The sequence below is a fragment of the Pelodiscus sinensis genome, chromosome 21 (assembly GCF_049634645.1).
Source record: "Pelodiscus sinensis isolate JC-2024 chromosome 21, ASM4963464v1, whole genome shotgun sequence".
Taxonomy (NCBI): Eukaryota; Metazoa; Chordata; order Testudines; family Trionychidae; genus Pelodiscus; species Pelodiscus sinensis.
The window spans coordinates 5,662,184-5,679,208 of NC_134731.1; the positions used below are offsets into that span (position 1 = coordinate 5,662,184).

The window sequence follows — 17,025 nt, forward strand, 5'->3', positions numbered from 1 at the left end:
TTTTATATTTAAACCGTTCATTCAGAACTACTTGCTCAAAGAGGCTTATGGTTAATAAACAGAGTATCCTAAGTTGTCATATTCAGGGCTTGACAAATTGCTGTTTCTACTTACCATGGGCAAGTAGATTTCAGCCGGTCGCCCCATTCACCGGCAATGCAGGCCTTGTGCATGTGCAGGGCTGGCAAGTAGATTTCACCACTGTTTGTCAAGCCCTGGTCATATTTACAGAGTTTTAAACCAATTGGTCCAACTACATGTCAGTTAAATTACTTGAAAGTAATGCTTAGTTAAATCAGGACAGTGTACACTGTCCTGATTTAAGCTGTCAGGTTGTTTGCTACAACTGAAAACTGGAACAGTCTAAGGTGTGGATGCTGCTTAATTTAAGCATAATTGGAACTTGTGAAGATCTTCCCTGCATGTGAATGTGCTCTTTACTTTTTTTAAGCACTGTTAATACTTGTCTCAATCACTTTTACTCTAACATTGGAGCAATACAAATATTGACTTATTTGGAAAAATCGTCATAAACCACTACTTATTGAACATGGGTGACTCTCTTCTTCTCAATGCTTTCCCTATTTCAACAGGTGGATTTGGAAGCAGATACTTAAAGACCCAAAATTTAGAGCTTAAAGTGCTTGTGTGTTTCTGGTGTAGTGCAGTAGCAAAATAAGCATTTTGAAAGTTGTATAGCTTAGTCTCACATTGTGGAATGCCTTTGAGTAGTACAGCAAAACTCTGCCTGTTCTTTGCTGTTAGGAAGGAAGCCTACAGTTGAGTGAAGTTGTTCAGATGTTAAGCTGAGCACTAGTCAGAACAAGTTTAGTCCTCTACCTTGCTGTGACTATGCAAATTTCAAATGACCTACACCTGCTGATTAAACTCAGACTAAAATGCATCTCCTTTTCTCACTGCTTTGCATGTTGCAGATATGGTGCTGGAGGAGTGAAGCAATAACAGTTACTACTGTAGCATGAACTAGATCTTGACTATGAATTTTGGTCATCTTCCTTAGAGTCCCAAGCTTGTGATGTAGCTGTATGAACTTAAAGAAGGGACTTAAGGGAGCTTTGAAAGTGACAAGGATAGAGCTGAGCCATGTAAACAGTTCCTGCTTGGGATGTGACTGTTTAATTTGTAAGCCTCCTTAACAGGTGAGACTTACTAGCTAAAGTTAACTAGTGCAGTCAGGGGGTTACTCCAGTCCTTCAGGGGGACCTGCTGCAAGCAGGGAGCTGCTCTGGCCAGGCTGGAGTAGGCTCTGTCCTCGGTGGCCCTAGGTGCCTTGAAGGAAGGGGCTAATCCAGCCAGGATGCCAGAGTAGCTCTTGTCCTGTTGCAGGAGCTGGAGTGGCTCCTGCCAACCCACTTCGGTCTGTTAACCTAGATAGTTCACAACTGTCACCACATTGTTAGAATCTAGGAAATAAAACTGTAAATTTAGTTCAGTCTTCAAGAATGTTAATAGGAATTTGGATGAGTTACTTGGCACTTGATGTATATTTGTCTCAATCTCTTGACTTGCTGAGGCAGCTCCCAGATATTCTAGCACAAGGAAGCTTCCAGCTATTAACCAAGTTCAGTGAGTGCTCTTAAGACTTCTAAAATTGTCCTTCCTTTTCTAAAGGACAAGACCAAATTTGGTTTCTAGTGCAGAAGCAGCGCATACCACACAGGATGTCCCTTCTGTATGAAAACTTAAACATTGTATAAGTCAATGTTTGAAAATGTGGCATTAGGCTTTTATGCAAGTCCAAAATTTCTACTGTATTAACAGATAACAGTGTAGCATCTAACTCTCAAAACATAAAGGGAGGCTGAAACTCCATGAGAGCTGCAGATAAGCAAGTGCCAGCAAGGCTTCCTTAAGCCTGTCGCCTGTTACCTCGGTTGCCTATCTTTCTGTTCCCAGCACTGTTTGGCTTCCTAGTCCTGCAGATAAACCAGGTTTAGCTTTTTGAGGGAAGGGGGTGAGTCGTCTTAGCTATAAGAACAATGGCTTATATCCTGTTGTTGAGTGGTAAAGCTAAGAGATTCTGCATTCTCAGCGTTTTTATGCCTGGCGGTGGTGTGGGGGGAGCTTGATGAACAGCTCAGCAGATTGTTGCATCCTTCCTGAGAAATCTGCTCTTATGACAGTTACTGATGTCAGCATGTTTTCATTTGTCCATTACAACAAATGTGTTAAACCAAAAATGAGGGGTACCTTTTTAAAGGTACACTAATCAAGATACTTGGCCTTTACTGTGGTGTGCACAGCCACAAGAAAGGCTTTAACTTGCCATACTACAATGGCTGTTGCACTTTACAGTGTAAGTTGAACTTTGTGGTCTGGGGCTCTCTAGTCTGGCAACATCTGTGGTCTGGTAAGACCATGGGTGTTGCTGGAACAGAGTCCCAGCCACAGGTTGCCAGCATCTGGGAGCAGTGCTGGTATGGTGGCAGAGGGGGGGCAGGGAAACCCCTGTGGCTGGGGGAGCAGAGCTGCTGCCAGCTAGGGGCAGTGCATTGGCCAGACAAGTGGCTAGGAAGGGAGCCCTGGGAGAGCCTGAGGCCTGATCTCCACTGGTCCAGCAAACTCCCTCCTTTAGGTATTCAGATAAAGCCATAATCTACTATGAACAGCTTGACATGCACCATTCAGTTTAGTTCAACTCCAACTTTTTTCTTAAACCACTTCAGACTGAAGGCAGAACATAAGGTTTTTGGCAAAAGCCACAAGTGGTACTACAGTAACACTGGTGGTTAGTTTCTGTAACTAATTCACAAAATGCCAGCAGTATTGCGGTGCTGCTACTTGGCAACTCTGCAGGTGTAACCAAAATGTCCTATGAAACTTAAGCTGTGAAGTTACTCTTCCCAACCCATAGTTAGTTTCTGACGTGAGTATTCAGCTGCTAAAATTAGGCTGACCTTTTCTTTTCCTAATTCTCTCCCATGGAAGCCCCAATAAATGCAACAATTTGAGTTCTCTAGTGTAGTAGCACTTTCTACCATCCCTCTGAGCTATTTTCATCTTGACAAGCAGTGAACTTAATGTGAGGGTAATGTCAAATACAGTCTCAGCTTCTGAATTTACCTAACACTTGGCTTTGCAACCACCATCTTCTAACACTTGCACAAAGGGTAAATTACCCTGAAACTACTAGATGTAAAATCCTACTTAACATTTAACTGGGACCCAGGTTGGGGACTACACCAGCCCCCCCTTTCCTCACTTGGTTATAGTAATCTCCAGAGCTAACATAGTGGGTTAAGTTTTAGTGTATTGACAGACATCTTTAGCAACTAGGGAAATACTTCTAGGTATAATAATTGAACAACCTTATCTTATAGATTAGTTTCAGTTAGTCACCAGCTGAGATTTAACTTTATGGAAAGTAGGACTAAAATACTTTTCCTATTGGAAAGCCTAGTGATAAACTCTATCTTTGTACCAGAAGAGCTCTTTGTAAGTATAAAAGCTTGTCCCATAAGATTACCTCATCTTCTCATGTGTACCTTGTAACTTGGATGGGTACTTAAAAGAGCTGAATAAAACTCAGATTAATACCAGTTCTGGCATCTGTCCCCTTAATTCAGTTTGAACCTCTAGTCCAGTACCCGTGGCCTGATTGGGAGGTCAATATTGTCTGTCAGCATTATCAACACTTCCACAGCTTACTGGGCTCCCAGAAGACAGTTGGCGCTAAACACAACAGCCAGGACTGGTAGCTGTGAAACTATGGGACTGCACGACACTCAACCACACCATCAGTGATCATCTAATCTGGCACTCTAGCTTACTGGCATGCAGATGTTGTCAGAGTAAAGAGGCTCAACCTGTAGCAATATTTGGTACTCTTCATCCTAATCTGCATTATCACTAAGATGCAGCCCCTGTCAACTTTGAATGACTGGTCTATGGCTAGATAATCTGCCCTGGAGATCCCTTATTTTAAATGGGCACTAGAGGAGACTCTCTAGAGCAGTGTTCCCAATTTTATTTACCCCAGAACCCCTAGGGTTGCCTAAAGGCCCCTGGTGCAATTTGTCAAGCAAAGTCCCAGTGCAAAAAATCTAAGAGGGGACAGGGAGTGCTGGCTCCTCACAGAACCCTTGCTTTTGCTTCACAGAACCCTGGGTTCTGCAGAGCACTAACTGGGAAACATTGATACAGGTCTGCACTATAGACACCTGTCCTTCATTTGAACTACGGCATTCGGGAGCAGTAACTAGTTGATGTCAATGCAGGTACATCAGCCTAACACCCCAACTCCCCTCCCCCATAGAGCTTCTGTCACAGCTAACTCCTCTTGAGGATGATTAACTAGAAGCACTCATTGTGAAGATGCTACTGCCCATACAGTATTGCAGTGGTGAGGGTGCAGCACTAAATGCAGGGTCAGATTAAGACCTTTAGAGGCCTGAAGTACTGAAAAGACTATGGTGCTCCATATGTAATTCAAAATAAACAACACTATTTTGACAAATAATTTTATTTTACAGTAATGACAACTTACATGTATGCTGAAATTAAAATAGCTTCTCTAGATTTTCTGATAGCTTTGAACTTATCCAGAATTTTGCAAACTCAACAAAGCATGTCCACTTCCGTACACAATAGGGAAAGCGAATCAAGTTTGTCCTGACACGTTCTGAGGGCTCTTTTTCTTTTCAGCTGAGGAAAAGTGCATTCTGCAGAGTTCTGATTTTTCCCATGATTACTTTGATGCTTTTATTGAATATTCAACTTTTTCAAACTCTTTTTGGTGCCCCTGCTTTGCTGGTGCCCTAAGCACATGCTTAGTCTGCCTATTGGGTAATCCAGCCCTATGTGAATACAAGCCCAGAGATCCATTCACTCTGTCCATCTTAACATTTTAACTTTCATTGTGCCAAACTAAAATAAGAAGGAAGTCCATCCTGCCTCAACTCTAAAATCACCACCAGACCAAGGATTGCAAAATCACTTTGCATCAGTCATTCCTTTAAAAATTTTTTTCTCTTGGCTCTTCCTTTAGTGGTTAAAAAAAAACCACTTGTCCAGCAGCTTTTTATACACTAGTCTTTAAAACTCTCACTGTTTAATTGCAGACTACTTGTCTGGTGCTTCTGTATGTTGAGTTTAGACCAGGGTTCCTAACTGCTAGTCTTCAAATCAGTGCTGGGCCATGAACCACTGGCTGCTAGGCTGCAGGCCATGCCCATGCCTCAGTTGGCTCAGTGAGAATCTTAAGTTCTCTGTAAGCTGCATGGCAGGGTGGCAGCATTGCTGCTAATTGAGCCTCTCAAGAGATTGAGGGTTGCCGTACAGAGCTCCTTGCCTGGGGAGGAGCACTCCAGCAGCAGAAGCTCCCTGCTCCAGACATAGGGTTGCCAGGTGTCCAGTTTTGAACTAGACAATCCAGTATTTGAGCTTTCTGTTCAGGAAACAGTGTACATGTCCAGTGTTCTAAAGATGTGATGTAGTAGATGTCGGTGTCCTGTATCTTTGTTGAAACCATCTAGCAACCCTATCCAGACAACATGCATGCTGGTAGGGAAGGGGACATGGGTGGGGGGGGGGGGGGGAGAGACTAGGTACATGGTGAGGACAGAGGGGAATCTGCAGCATGCAGTAAGTATGGGGGAGGAGAGGCTTGATTACAGGGATTGCCTGCAGTTTCCTGTGAAGAAACCCAGCATGCTGCTTTTTTCCTGGTCTGGGAAAGACAGCAGTTTGTGAATGGGTTAGCAAGTCTCACTGGTTTAGACTGTCTTGGTAGCATTAATTAGCATACTTCAATTTTTAGTTGAAGCATTTGAAAAGATGCAGTTTGGCTTTACCATCTATCATAGCAATATAAGGATCTACTAATTATGGGAATAAATATTTTACCTGGCCTCTGAGGAGTTTTTTGATAGTGGGGAGAAGGGAAACTAACTTACAGCCTTCAGAACATTCCTCCAACTACTTTGTAACTACTAGTTAAACTAGGTTTGCCCAGGTCTATCTTTCTTCCCCTCATTCTTTACTTTTAACTTGGAGTAGCTGGAGCTCCATATTGATCCTCAACAAAATGGAATAGGTTGAAAGTTGGTTAGGACAAATCTAACCTGTCAATGTTTGTTTTTTCATTGTTTAGATCAGGGATTGTAATAGTGTAGTTGACTGGATAAGCAAAAGCTTTCTAGGGTAATGCTATACACTACATGCACTTCTCCCCCATCTCCCACCAGTAATATATTTTTTTTAAAAGCAGGCTGACCTATTCCCACTGCAGCTCTGTGTATTGGGAGGCAGGCATCACCAGCTCAGTTCTCTTGTACTGGGTCCAGGAGCTCAGTGCCCCTCCAGACAAGGGCTGCTGTTTCCCCATGCAGCTACCTGATGGAGGCAACAGGCAGCCCATCCACAGGGGGAGCTGGCTTTTAAACTGATAGAGGCAGCAGCAAGGCATGGCAGGGAGATCCTTGGGAGTGGGGCTGGAGCACACTCTGCCTATCTACTTTGGGACTACACAATAGTAAGTAACCAATAAGAATTTGAGGTCAATCAGCTAATAAGAATATTTAACATCCCTAGCTTAGATGCATTCACCATCCAAGCTTGGTAGGGAATGGTCTGCACATAGACCATGAGGGATAATAGTGAAATCAAAAGCTGTCATGGTGAATTTCTAATAGTTGGACAAGCTGTGTTTCAGCTGAGCTTCAAAGATTCCAGTACTAAACATGCTAGATCCTAGTGCTGTTGACAAAATTAAACTGCTTATATGTTGGTTAACACATCAGCAGCAATCTGATAACACCTCATGGCATCAGCATAGGAAACACTACTACATGAAGCAGGTGGTACAGTTTGGTCATGATTAAGGGAAATCTGCCTTAAGTGGCAGTCATTGCATCCTTTGAAGCCCCATCTTCACTGGAATGACCACCATCTGCCAAGATTTGACCACTGTGTGGTTGTGGTTCTCAACTGGTGGTCCACAGGAACATTGTCCAAGGTCATGTGGCATAAACAGGCTCTGCCGTTATGGCATAAAACAGCCTGTTCACAAGCATGCGGCATGTCATCCATAGCATCACCTAGGACGCAACCACATTGGGTTGCTAGTAACTTCCGTCTGAGTGTCAGTGTAGCTCCACTGTCGTGCTGAGCAGTTGCTGTGTTGGTCCTGTGCTGGAGGTGGTCTGCAAATTTTTTGATTGGCCTGGTGGTCCATGGACAAACAAACTGAGACTCCACTGGTTACGGAGTTACTCCATTAGAAGTTAAATTCAAGTTTACCTGTTTATCACCTGGGTAACAAGTGCAGAAACCTGTGGTGGTTTTTTCTTTGAAAGTTCACTATTGAAAGTCTACATTTGGTAGATTCAAATGTGTGGGGGGGGGGAGGGGCAGCCTATGGAGCAGCTTGTCAGCAGGGAGCTTGGATGACCTGTGGATGGGTGGGGAAGGTGGTAGTGGGGAGCTGGTGCTGGGGAATCAGCTTTTAAGACTCCCAAGCACCAGATTCTGACCCCCACCCTATTGCATTTGTAGGGGGGGATGTGGGTCAATGGGAGTCATACACGTGAGGAGCTGGCTTGAAAGCTGGCTCCCTACACTTTGGCTCCAGCCTACCCCTCACCCTCACTGCTGTGCCTGTAGCAGAGGCAGCAGCATGGCAGTTGCAGGGGAGGGGCAGATCTCATGCTCTTGAGAAGCCAGCTTTTAAGCCAGCTCCCCAAAGGCACCATCTCCCTTCTTGCTGCCTCTAATAGAGGCGGCAAGGGGGAGTGCATGTAGTGAACAAGCCTGGGCTTGCTGGTTAATCTTTATCAGTTAATTGTGTAGTCTACACTGACATCCCTAGTGCACATGATACAGGATGTTTCTTTCACAAGTGAAACTTTTCAAGTAAAACTTTATGGACAACAAATGAAGTGCATCTTTAGCATATACCACTCCCTTTACTACAAGTATATTGTGTATGGCTATGTTGGGAGGTGTGGCTTTACAGTAGTATTTGCACTTGGTCATGTGTCTAAGTTAAATGATACAGGGAGTCTGACACTCCCTGATGAAGCTTCATCTGGAGCCAGGAATAGTGATTGTGGAATAATTCAGGTCCGACACTCATGCTCTTGGGAATGAACTTCTGTATTAGCCCAGAAGGGAATAGACACTAGTCAAGCTTTCTAGATTACTTTCACATTCATTTAGCCAAATGATGTTAAATCTGTTTAACAGCTAGACAGCATCCTTATTTGGGAAAAGAAGCAAGAATATTTATTTGGAAAATCCGTGTTGTAAGCAGCTGAAGTTTTGTGCAGTCTCCTATTGGATATGCACTTCCCAGGGAGGCTATGAAACCAAAATGGTGGAAAAAACAATATGCAGAAGGTACTGTTTAAGTGCAGACACAAACATGCACAGGCTTTCATTTTGACACTCCACTTGGCCAAGGCTCAAGAACTACTGAATAGTCTTATGCAGACTTGTTCCGTATGCCAGGTCATTGACTACTAAAATTCAAATAGATGGCATATTAGAAATTCAACTCTTCCTTGGACTAGGGATATAAGCACTAGTCAACAAGCATATGCTTATTGGATAATAGACTAGTGACTAAACTAGTCCCTTCCCCCTCCTTGCTGCCTCTCAGAGGCAGCAAGTTGGGGGAGCTGGTACCGGGGGTGTGGGAGGGAACCAGCTTTTAAGCTGACTCCCTCTGCACAATTTGTGCAGAGAAGCAGAGGTATACCAGGGGACTGGGCATGAGCTGGGAATTGGCTAATTCCTGGCTTGCACCCAGTCCCCTGTACTGTGCTTGTGCTTCTTTTAAATGTCTTAAGAGCTGCCAGGCTCTTAATACACTAAAGGCAGAGCCACATTGGAGCTAGCTCCCATGGCCAGGAGTTCACCCATTGCAGTTCTCACTATCGACTAGCTGATTAAATGCCATTTAACATCCCTACATCAGATTTGATTTTGGAAAAGGATGAAATTGAACAAAGTTGCTCAGCGTACAGACTTGGGGTAATTCCTTGCTTGGATCCCATAATGTAATTACCCTACTAGGATGAAATTGTTAATGCAGACATTGTATACTTGCTGCAGGATGTAGAACTCTTGCACACAGTTCCTTAATACAACTATTTGGAATCTTGCTGCATAATTTAGCAGTAAGTATAGTCTAACTGGAGGGCTAGGCTCTTGATGAAATTGTGCAATTAAAGATGGGAGTCTAAACAAGTATCTACCTTTTTTTTTTTTTTTTTTAAAAGCTTCAGGGGGTAGCCAAGTTAGTCTCTACAGGATAAACTTCAACACATAGTCTTTGAAGTGCTACCAAACTAACAACATATAGATGGTGGTATGAGCTTTTGTGAGCACAGCCCACTTCAGATGACAGGAGTGAATGTCCAGAACCAGAATTAAATAGAGAAGGGAAGGGAGAACAGAGGCAGTGGGTATATAAATATTGAAGGGAAAACTGATAAGCACCTAAGGACCATTAGTTGGCATTTAGAGGAAGAGTACTAACACCAGAATCTACACAAAGAACCATTGGTACCTTCATTGGTCAGTATCTTTGCCCAACTCTGAGATGTGGGGAAACTTTAAAAACATTGCTCAATGATCAGGCTGTGATCTGCCATCTCAATACTCAGGCAGGACTTTCTCTTTGCGGAGTGAATGGAAAGCCAGTTTGAGCACACTCAGGCTTCCATGGTGGTTCCTCCCCCCTGTCTTCGGGAGCATGATCAGAGCACTGGTTTGGTCAGATTTCTCAGCTTTGACTGACTGACAAATGCCATGTTTCACAGCCCAGGGCAACTGCACCAAATTCTCCCTTATTGGCTCACCAAGGGCACGTTCAAGGTTCTAGTCTCCATCCCCTTTCTTGAGCAGAGAACAGCATCTTTTCCTACTCCTGACCAGGAAGTTTTTTTCAAGCTGCAGTCTCATGTCCTCTCCAGCAAGCTAGACTACAAGTCAGGTCAGTACCTATTTAGCTTTCTCTTCAGAAGCTGTGAATAATTGCCAATGGCTATTACCACACAGCTCTTGTAAGCAGGCATGCTTTTCTGAAAGGTGAAAACCTCTGAAACAGTACATTTATGCTAATAAGGTCAAGTCCCTCTCTTCTTCCAACACAGGCACTCATAGGAGTGAGCCCTTCAAACCTCAGAGGGCTTCTCCTGCAATGGCACCTTTAATTGCTTTAACCTATTAATGAGTGTACTAATTCAGAATTAGTCTCTCCTTTATGCATCTTGGAGTCTTAAGATCAAAGCTTCAAGAATAGACAATTGGCAGACAGTGGTCCCCTCCTCAGACTACAAATCTGTAAGGCTGTGGCGTTTGAGGGGTGTATGAATAACTGCAGGCTGGGAACTTGCATTCACTTTCCTCAAGACTAGAGATCCTCTAAGCCAGTGGCTCCCAACCTTTTTATACTGCAGACCAGCAAACCCATTCACAACTTTTGGTGGACTAATAACATTTTATTTGCATATTCATTGTGCAAATAAAATGTTACCAGTCTGCCAAAAGCCCCAGCCCCCAGAGCAACTGTCAACAGCCAGCTTCAGCTCCAGCAGTTACCATGTTGCAGGCGGCTGCCACCACAGAAGCTAGCTGTTCATGGAAGCTGGGGCACACCCTGGTCTCAAGCCCCAATGCCATCCCTAACCCCATAATCTTACCACCCCTTCACTTCACTACCCTGGTGTCAGCCACTGACACAAGTCACTGGCATCCAACTCCCTCAAACCAGCCTCCCAGTTCCAGCCTCTTGTTTCCAGAGCCCCACTGCAGAGCCCCCAGTGCAAGTCCTGCCCCCTCATCTAACCCTATGCTTCCTCCCAGCCACCAGCTAAGCACTGCTGCCTGGGTTGCAGTTGCTCTAAAGCTGCTGTGCTGGGCGTCACTTGGCCCTTCTGCCATGCAGCAAACCACTCTTGAGTCTGGGGAAGACTCTGCCCAGTGCTGGCTGGCTGAGAGGTGGGACAAGACATGCCTCTCCCAACAGCTGCAGCAGAAAGGGAGTACACCTGGCACCAGAGCCTGGCACTGGTCTGCAGCCCAGCAGTTGGGAACCACTGCTCTAAGCAACCATTGTCCCATAAGTACATTCTTGTCTGCCACACTTTCAATTAAGTCCTTTGAAGTTCAGTGCACTTCCCATCTCACCCCCTCCCTGAAGTTTCATAATTCCAGCCCACAATAGACTTGAAGTATGCATTTGATCCAAAGATACTTGCACTTCAATATTTTTCAAGTGTATTGCAGGAAATTGTCATTTGTCACCATTGCCAATTTTATAGTGTGGGTATCAATTAATCAAATATATGGAGTTTTTTTCCTCACTTCTAAATGTATCTGAGCAGCATCTTGCCATTTATTTCTGTTCCTAATGTGGGTTGGTTGGTTAGCCAGCCTGCATAAACTAAAGTCCAGTAACAACTGTAGTATGCTGAACTTTGCCACGTAGGAGTGCACAGTGTGATCTCTCCCATGCTGAGTACAGCAGGACTTAGAATGTGAAACATGGCATTATCGTGTAAACATTTACTATTACCAGGTCAGCATTTGGAAGCAGTTTGTGGTAGTTACAGCCCACTTCAGTAATGTAGTCTCTTCTACCTTGGATTAGATGTGGCTCTCGTGCAGTAGTCACAAACCACTTAGGCACCTGGCTCTTTGGAGAGGGGAAAAGTGGCTTGTATTGTCCAATAGTGTGTAGAACAAATAGAATTTTAAGTGACTCATGTTGTATAGAAGAACATAATCTCTTCTCAAGGAGTCCACTTTAACCAAACTCACTTGTGTTGACTGGCAGTCAGTTTCACCTGCTAATCAGTGCCTAAATACATGCATATAGAAAAGCTGACATACATGTTTGCTTCAATTTGGAAATCTGGGCAGCATTTGGATCATCCACTAAAGCTTCAGCGGAGGATCTTTTTTAAAAGCCATTCAGCATTGATTAAAATCACTTCTGCCATAAAGTGAACACAACCTAAATATTAATGGGGCAGGTTAACCTAGAACATAATACTAATACTGAAAGTGGTGTGAAAACCACAAGGCTCACAATGCCCTTATGAACTAAGTTTCCTCGCTTGAAGTAATGATGGGTTTGTTTGGAGGGAAATGTGGAGGAAGTGATGACCCTTTGATCTGACTAGCTCTGTCTTGAAGTCAAGTGGTTTGAAGTAAGCCATGGGTTTGACTTGAATCATGATCACTAGCTCAGGCTCTTGGTCTGGAAAGATTATTGTACCCTTGCAGAAGTCTGATACCTCTAGTTTTTTGCCTCAAACAACAAGATTACAAAATCATACCAAAGTCAGCACACTACTGAAATCACTTGTTCTCATTTTTACAACAAATATTCCAACTGATGGATTGTGTACACTGAAGAGTGCATAGAATATTATAAAGAACAGGTTGAACCTCTAAAATCCGAGACTCTAGTCTGGCAACATCCATCATATTGCCAGAGAGCCCAGGCTGGCCAGGTTCAGAATTATAGGCTGGGTTGGTAGTGGGGAGCCCAGCCCCAATGGGGCCAATGTGGGGTAGAGCACAGCCCTGGCCAGGGCTCACGGCAAGGGGCACAGCCCTGGCCAGGGCTCACGGCAAGGGGCACAGCCCTGGCCAGGGCTCACGGCAAGGGGCACAGCCCTGGCCAGGGCTCACGGCAAGGGGCACAGCCCTGGCCAGGGCTCACGGCAAGGGGCACAGCCCTGGCCAGGGCTGGAATCAACTGGGCTTGTAGCCTGGACTGGTGCTAGGGGGGCACAGCCACTGCCAGGGCTAGTGTAGCTGGGTCCGTTCTAGCCTCACCATGCTAGGCCTGGCCAGAAGTGGTGGCAGGGAGCACAGCCCCACCCAGAAGCAGAGCCTACATCTGGTTAGGGAGCCTTGACCTCCCCTCGTTCAGCAAACTCCATCATTTGGGTCTCATGGGTGCTGGACAAGACCTGTAACATGAAGTGTCAGGTATATGTAGCCTGTTCTGAAATCTAGATGCCTTGATCTAGTCTGGGGTCGCCAGCCCATTAGACAAAGAACCAAAATAGTGGTGGATAGAGTGCGAAGAGCCACATACCTAGGGGGCAGCGGCAGGGAGGCTGCACTGGGGGAAAATAGGTGCTGGTACACCATCCTGGGGCTTACTATCTCAAAGCACTGGAAGGGGTTGAGAGGTGCAAGTGCTGGGAGGGGAATTTGGGTGCAGGAGGAAGTAGAAAAGAAGATGCTGGCTCAGGGAGGGGGCTTCAGGCTGAGGAGTGTTGGGGTCAGGTGGAGGGTTGAGGTGCTGAGCAAGCTGCAGGCTTGTGGCTGTGAGGGTGCAGGAGTTTGAGCTAGAGTGCATGAGGGGCTCAGGGCAGGGAGGCTGGGAGTGATGGGCTCAGGACACAGATTTGCGGTGTGTGGATGGTGCAGGAGTATTGTGGCAGAAGACTGGGGATGTGGGTCTCAGGTCCCAGAGGCAGAGCTGCTGCTACAGCCATGCACACCTCCCCTCCCTGCTCTAACCCAGTCCCCTTCCCCCACTAATCTTATGCCCAGTGCCACAGGCACACCCAGAGCCCCTGTGCCTGTGCTCAGCAGCTGGCTGCTAGTATGTGCAGGCTTGGGACACTGCAACCTGGCCTGCACATGCAGGATAGGACAGGGCACTGGGGGCCATGAGCCTGCATGTGGCCCACAGCAACCTGGCCATGAGCAGCTGACCTGAGCAGTTCTGGGTTCTGTCCCAGTTCCATCAGGAGCTGCAATTTTTTTCTTCAGCTCAAGCTGCAGACTGGCCACCCCAAACTAGTCTCTGGAAGACCTCAGAGTACCCAGGGTATGTGTTAGGGATGTAAAATCCTGTTTAACTAGTTTAAACAGTTTAGCTGATTAAAGGTGGGGAGCAGCCCTCCCGTGCCACAGGCAGGAGCTGCCACCAGTGAACCAATGAGCATCACCTATTAAGGGTGGTGATTAATGGGTAAGCTAACTTTTCACATCTCTAGTATGCATCTCCCCTGGCTGAGAACCACTGCAATCATATTGGTTCTGTAAAAGTTAGCCTCCATTATGGCACTCTGGCTGCTTCTATGAACTCTAGAAAATGAAGGTTGAGCAGAATAACGCATCTTTATCAGAGCATGCAAGTGAAGACTAATGCAATTGCTAAGGTGCTTGTGTATAACTGATAAGACAGTCAAATTAGAAAAAAAACCAACATTTTAGTCAAACATGGTTCCAGAACACTGGTCAAGTAGCTGTGGCTAATGATGAAACTTTCAAGGAGAAGTCAAGTGGTCAAACACATGGCTCTCAGTTTCACTAAATATGCTTTGGTTACTATTCTCTAATCTTAAATGAACAAAGGTATTAAAGTGGCAGAATAAAAGGCCACTCAGATTTAAATGTAAATCTTAGTTAGTTTCTTCATTGATAGAATGGAACAGTAGCCACCTAAGATGAGACTTTCTGTAAATTGTACATCTTTGAAGAAATTGAGGCACAAGTTTAAAAACAGGAGCTGACTTTGGGTCTCAATACCACTATTCCAATACCTTGACCTCCAGAAAAACACTTGTACTACTGAGCTTCACTGGCTAAACTTTAACTTGGGATTTAAATACTTGAAGTGGTTAAAATTAAAGCGCAATTCCTCATGTTGTAAAGCAAACTTCTCAAAGGCGGATCAGGCCTAAGCAGGAAAGGGCCAGCTCCCTGGCTCAGTTAAATTCTTCATGCTGTACTAGGCAGTGTTATAGGCTCCCTGCTTCCCCTTCTGAGAAGTGGATCACATGGAGCAGATAACACTATCCTGACTGCAGTCCTTGCTAAACAGTATGTAAATTTATTTTAATCTAGCCAATACAGAAGTGGTTGAAAGAATTGCATCTAACACTTACCAGTTTGAAATTCAAACTTAACTATATAAAGCTGTTGGGGTAATAAGTGCAGAAATTAAATCCTTAGCCTGTTCTCTAGAAGCTAGGTTAAGGAGGGTTGAATATTGAAGAAGTCTTAATTTCAGGCAAAACTGCATTTGGCTATCAGAACAAAAATGGTTCTCTCAATTCCTGTATTAGCCATCCACTCTGGATTTAGTGTACACATTTTGGAAGGAGAGAACCACCAGCACTTGTGGAAGACACATTACAGCTTGAGGGTGGATAACAATACTTGAGTCCATGTGTGCTAGTGCACTAAATAGTAGAGGTGTAACCATGGCAGCATGAATAGCCATAGGGTCTGACCACTCAAAAGTACCTGCCTATGATCTGGGGTGGCATTGCACTGGAGTGGCTTGCCCTGGCTAAGTCACTCTTACCTCTATGTGGCTATGTCTCCTCAACCTGGAGTCTTCACCTTTGCATGTAGACCTATCATAAGTTACTTTGTTCTGGAGCATCATACGCTAGATGTTCAGGTCAGAATTGTTTCAACCTTATAAAGTTAGAAAAATGCTCTGAACCCATCTTGGAATAAAGGATGATAGGCTTTCCTCCAGATGTTCACCACCTAGATGTTTTGAGCACCTGTTTTCTACCCTTAGTAAAAACTTTCTTTTTTGTCTTCTAGCTCCAAAATCTGGGGATCAACCCAGCTAACATTGGCTTCAGTACTCTGACTATGGAGTCAGATAAATTCATCTGCATAAGAGAGAAGGTAGGAGAACAAGCACAGGTGGTGATCATTGACATGAATGACCCCAGCAATCCCATTCGGAGACCAATTTCAGCTGACAGTGCAATCATGAATCCTGCTAGCAAAGTCATTGCACTAAAAGGTATGAAAATAACCTTCTGTTTAAGATCTGACCATAGAGTGTAACTTCTTAGGTAAGTTACCAGTTATTCAGGGAAAATACAAGCTTTTTGAAACTGAAATATCTAATCAAAGGTTAAACTGGATGTTGGGCTGACTTTCTAAAAGCATGTTAGTTGTTCCTAAAAATCTTCAGTCTCTGTCCCTTAAAATTCACCATAGAAAAACCTGTAACCTTGCTTTGTTAAAATGTGTTCAAGTAAATGTATTTAACTACTGAATTTCAGTGGTGACACTTATACACAGGGGGAGGGGAGGTGGCTCCTGTCATCTTTGCCCCCTTGGTGCTACTGCTTCTGATACATATTGGTTCTACAGCAGATGAGGATTTTGATTGGTGTAGAATAGATGGTTATGCAGTTTTACAGCTTGTGGTGGCCAGTAAAGCTATGGAATCCAGATAAATAGTTGTCTGATTCTTAATTCTTGGCACAAAGTTTCAGGTGACTCCCTGCTGAACCTCTTCCCCCAAAACTTGCATACCCTTCTTTCTCATATTTGACCATCTGATTTGTGGGAGGGCAGAAGAGGTGCTGCATGAGTCAAACAAGGAAACAACTTTATAGTTCAGAGCACTTGAAGAAATACATAAGTCACAATGCTCTACAGATTTACAAAATTTTCCTGAACTAGGCAAGGTTTTTTGTTGCATAATATGTAGCTTAATATTTTTTTGTAACTTTTCTGTTGACAAAGTTCTCAGGAGTACTGAATGTTGCCCAATTTTTAGGAAGGGTAAACTACTTGGAAATTGAAATGGCTAGCTTTTTCTAAGACTGCATAAATCTATTCTTGAATACCTTCTAATGTCAAAACAAACTAAACTATTATACCTTATTTTAATCACTGTCTTACTTTCTCATCCTGTACTGCTTTCAACTGATGCTAAATAGTTACATGAACAATCTTTCTGATGGTTTTAATGTTGTACTATTTTGTTTGTTACATCTCTAATGCTTTCTTGTGTATGCAGATGGTGAGTCCTCAATTTAGATTGTATTAGTTTTTGTCCTGTTCTATGAAAAGAGAATACCAAGTCCAAAGGCTTACAGGCTTAAAGGCTTAACAGTGCACATTACTAAATAATTAAGGGGTAAGAGCAGACAAAGGCCTACATGCTTATCCCTAGAGAGCCTTTTCAGTGCTACTCTAGAGAATATAGAAAAGGTGCTCCAAATGTAGGAAACTGCTTTGAAAAGTAACAAATCTACAGATGCACTT

General features: G+C 44.1%; 1 protein-coding gene across 2 annotated transcripts in view; it reads left to right on the forward strand.

The window, feature by feature from the left end:
- The window catches only part of CLTC (clathrin heavy chain), a 54,546-nt gene that overhangs the window by 7,556 nt on the left and 29,965 nt on the right, over positions 1 to 17,025 (forward strand). For both annotated transcript variants that reach the window (XM_075904695.1, XM_075904697.1), the window contains exon 2: positions 15,559 to 15,766. In XM_075904695.1, coding sequence (XP_075760810.1) covers positions 15,559 to 15,766 — 208 coding nt within the window. The remainder of the gene's footprint in view (positions 1 to 15,558; positions 15,767 to 17,025) is intronic.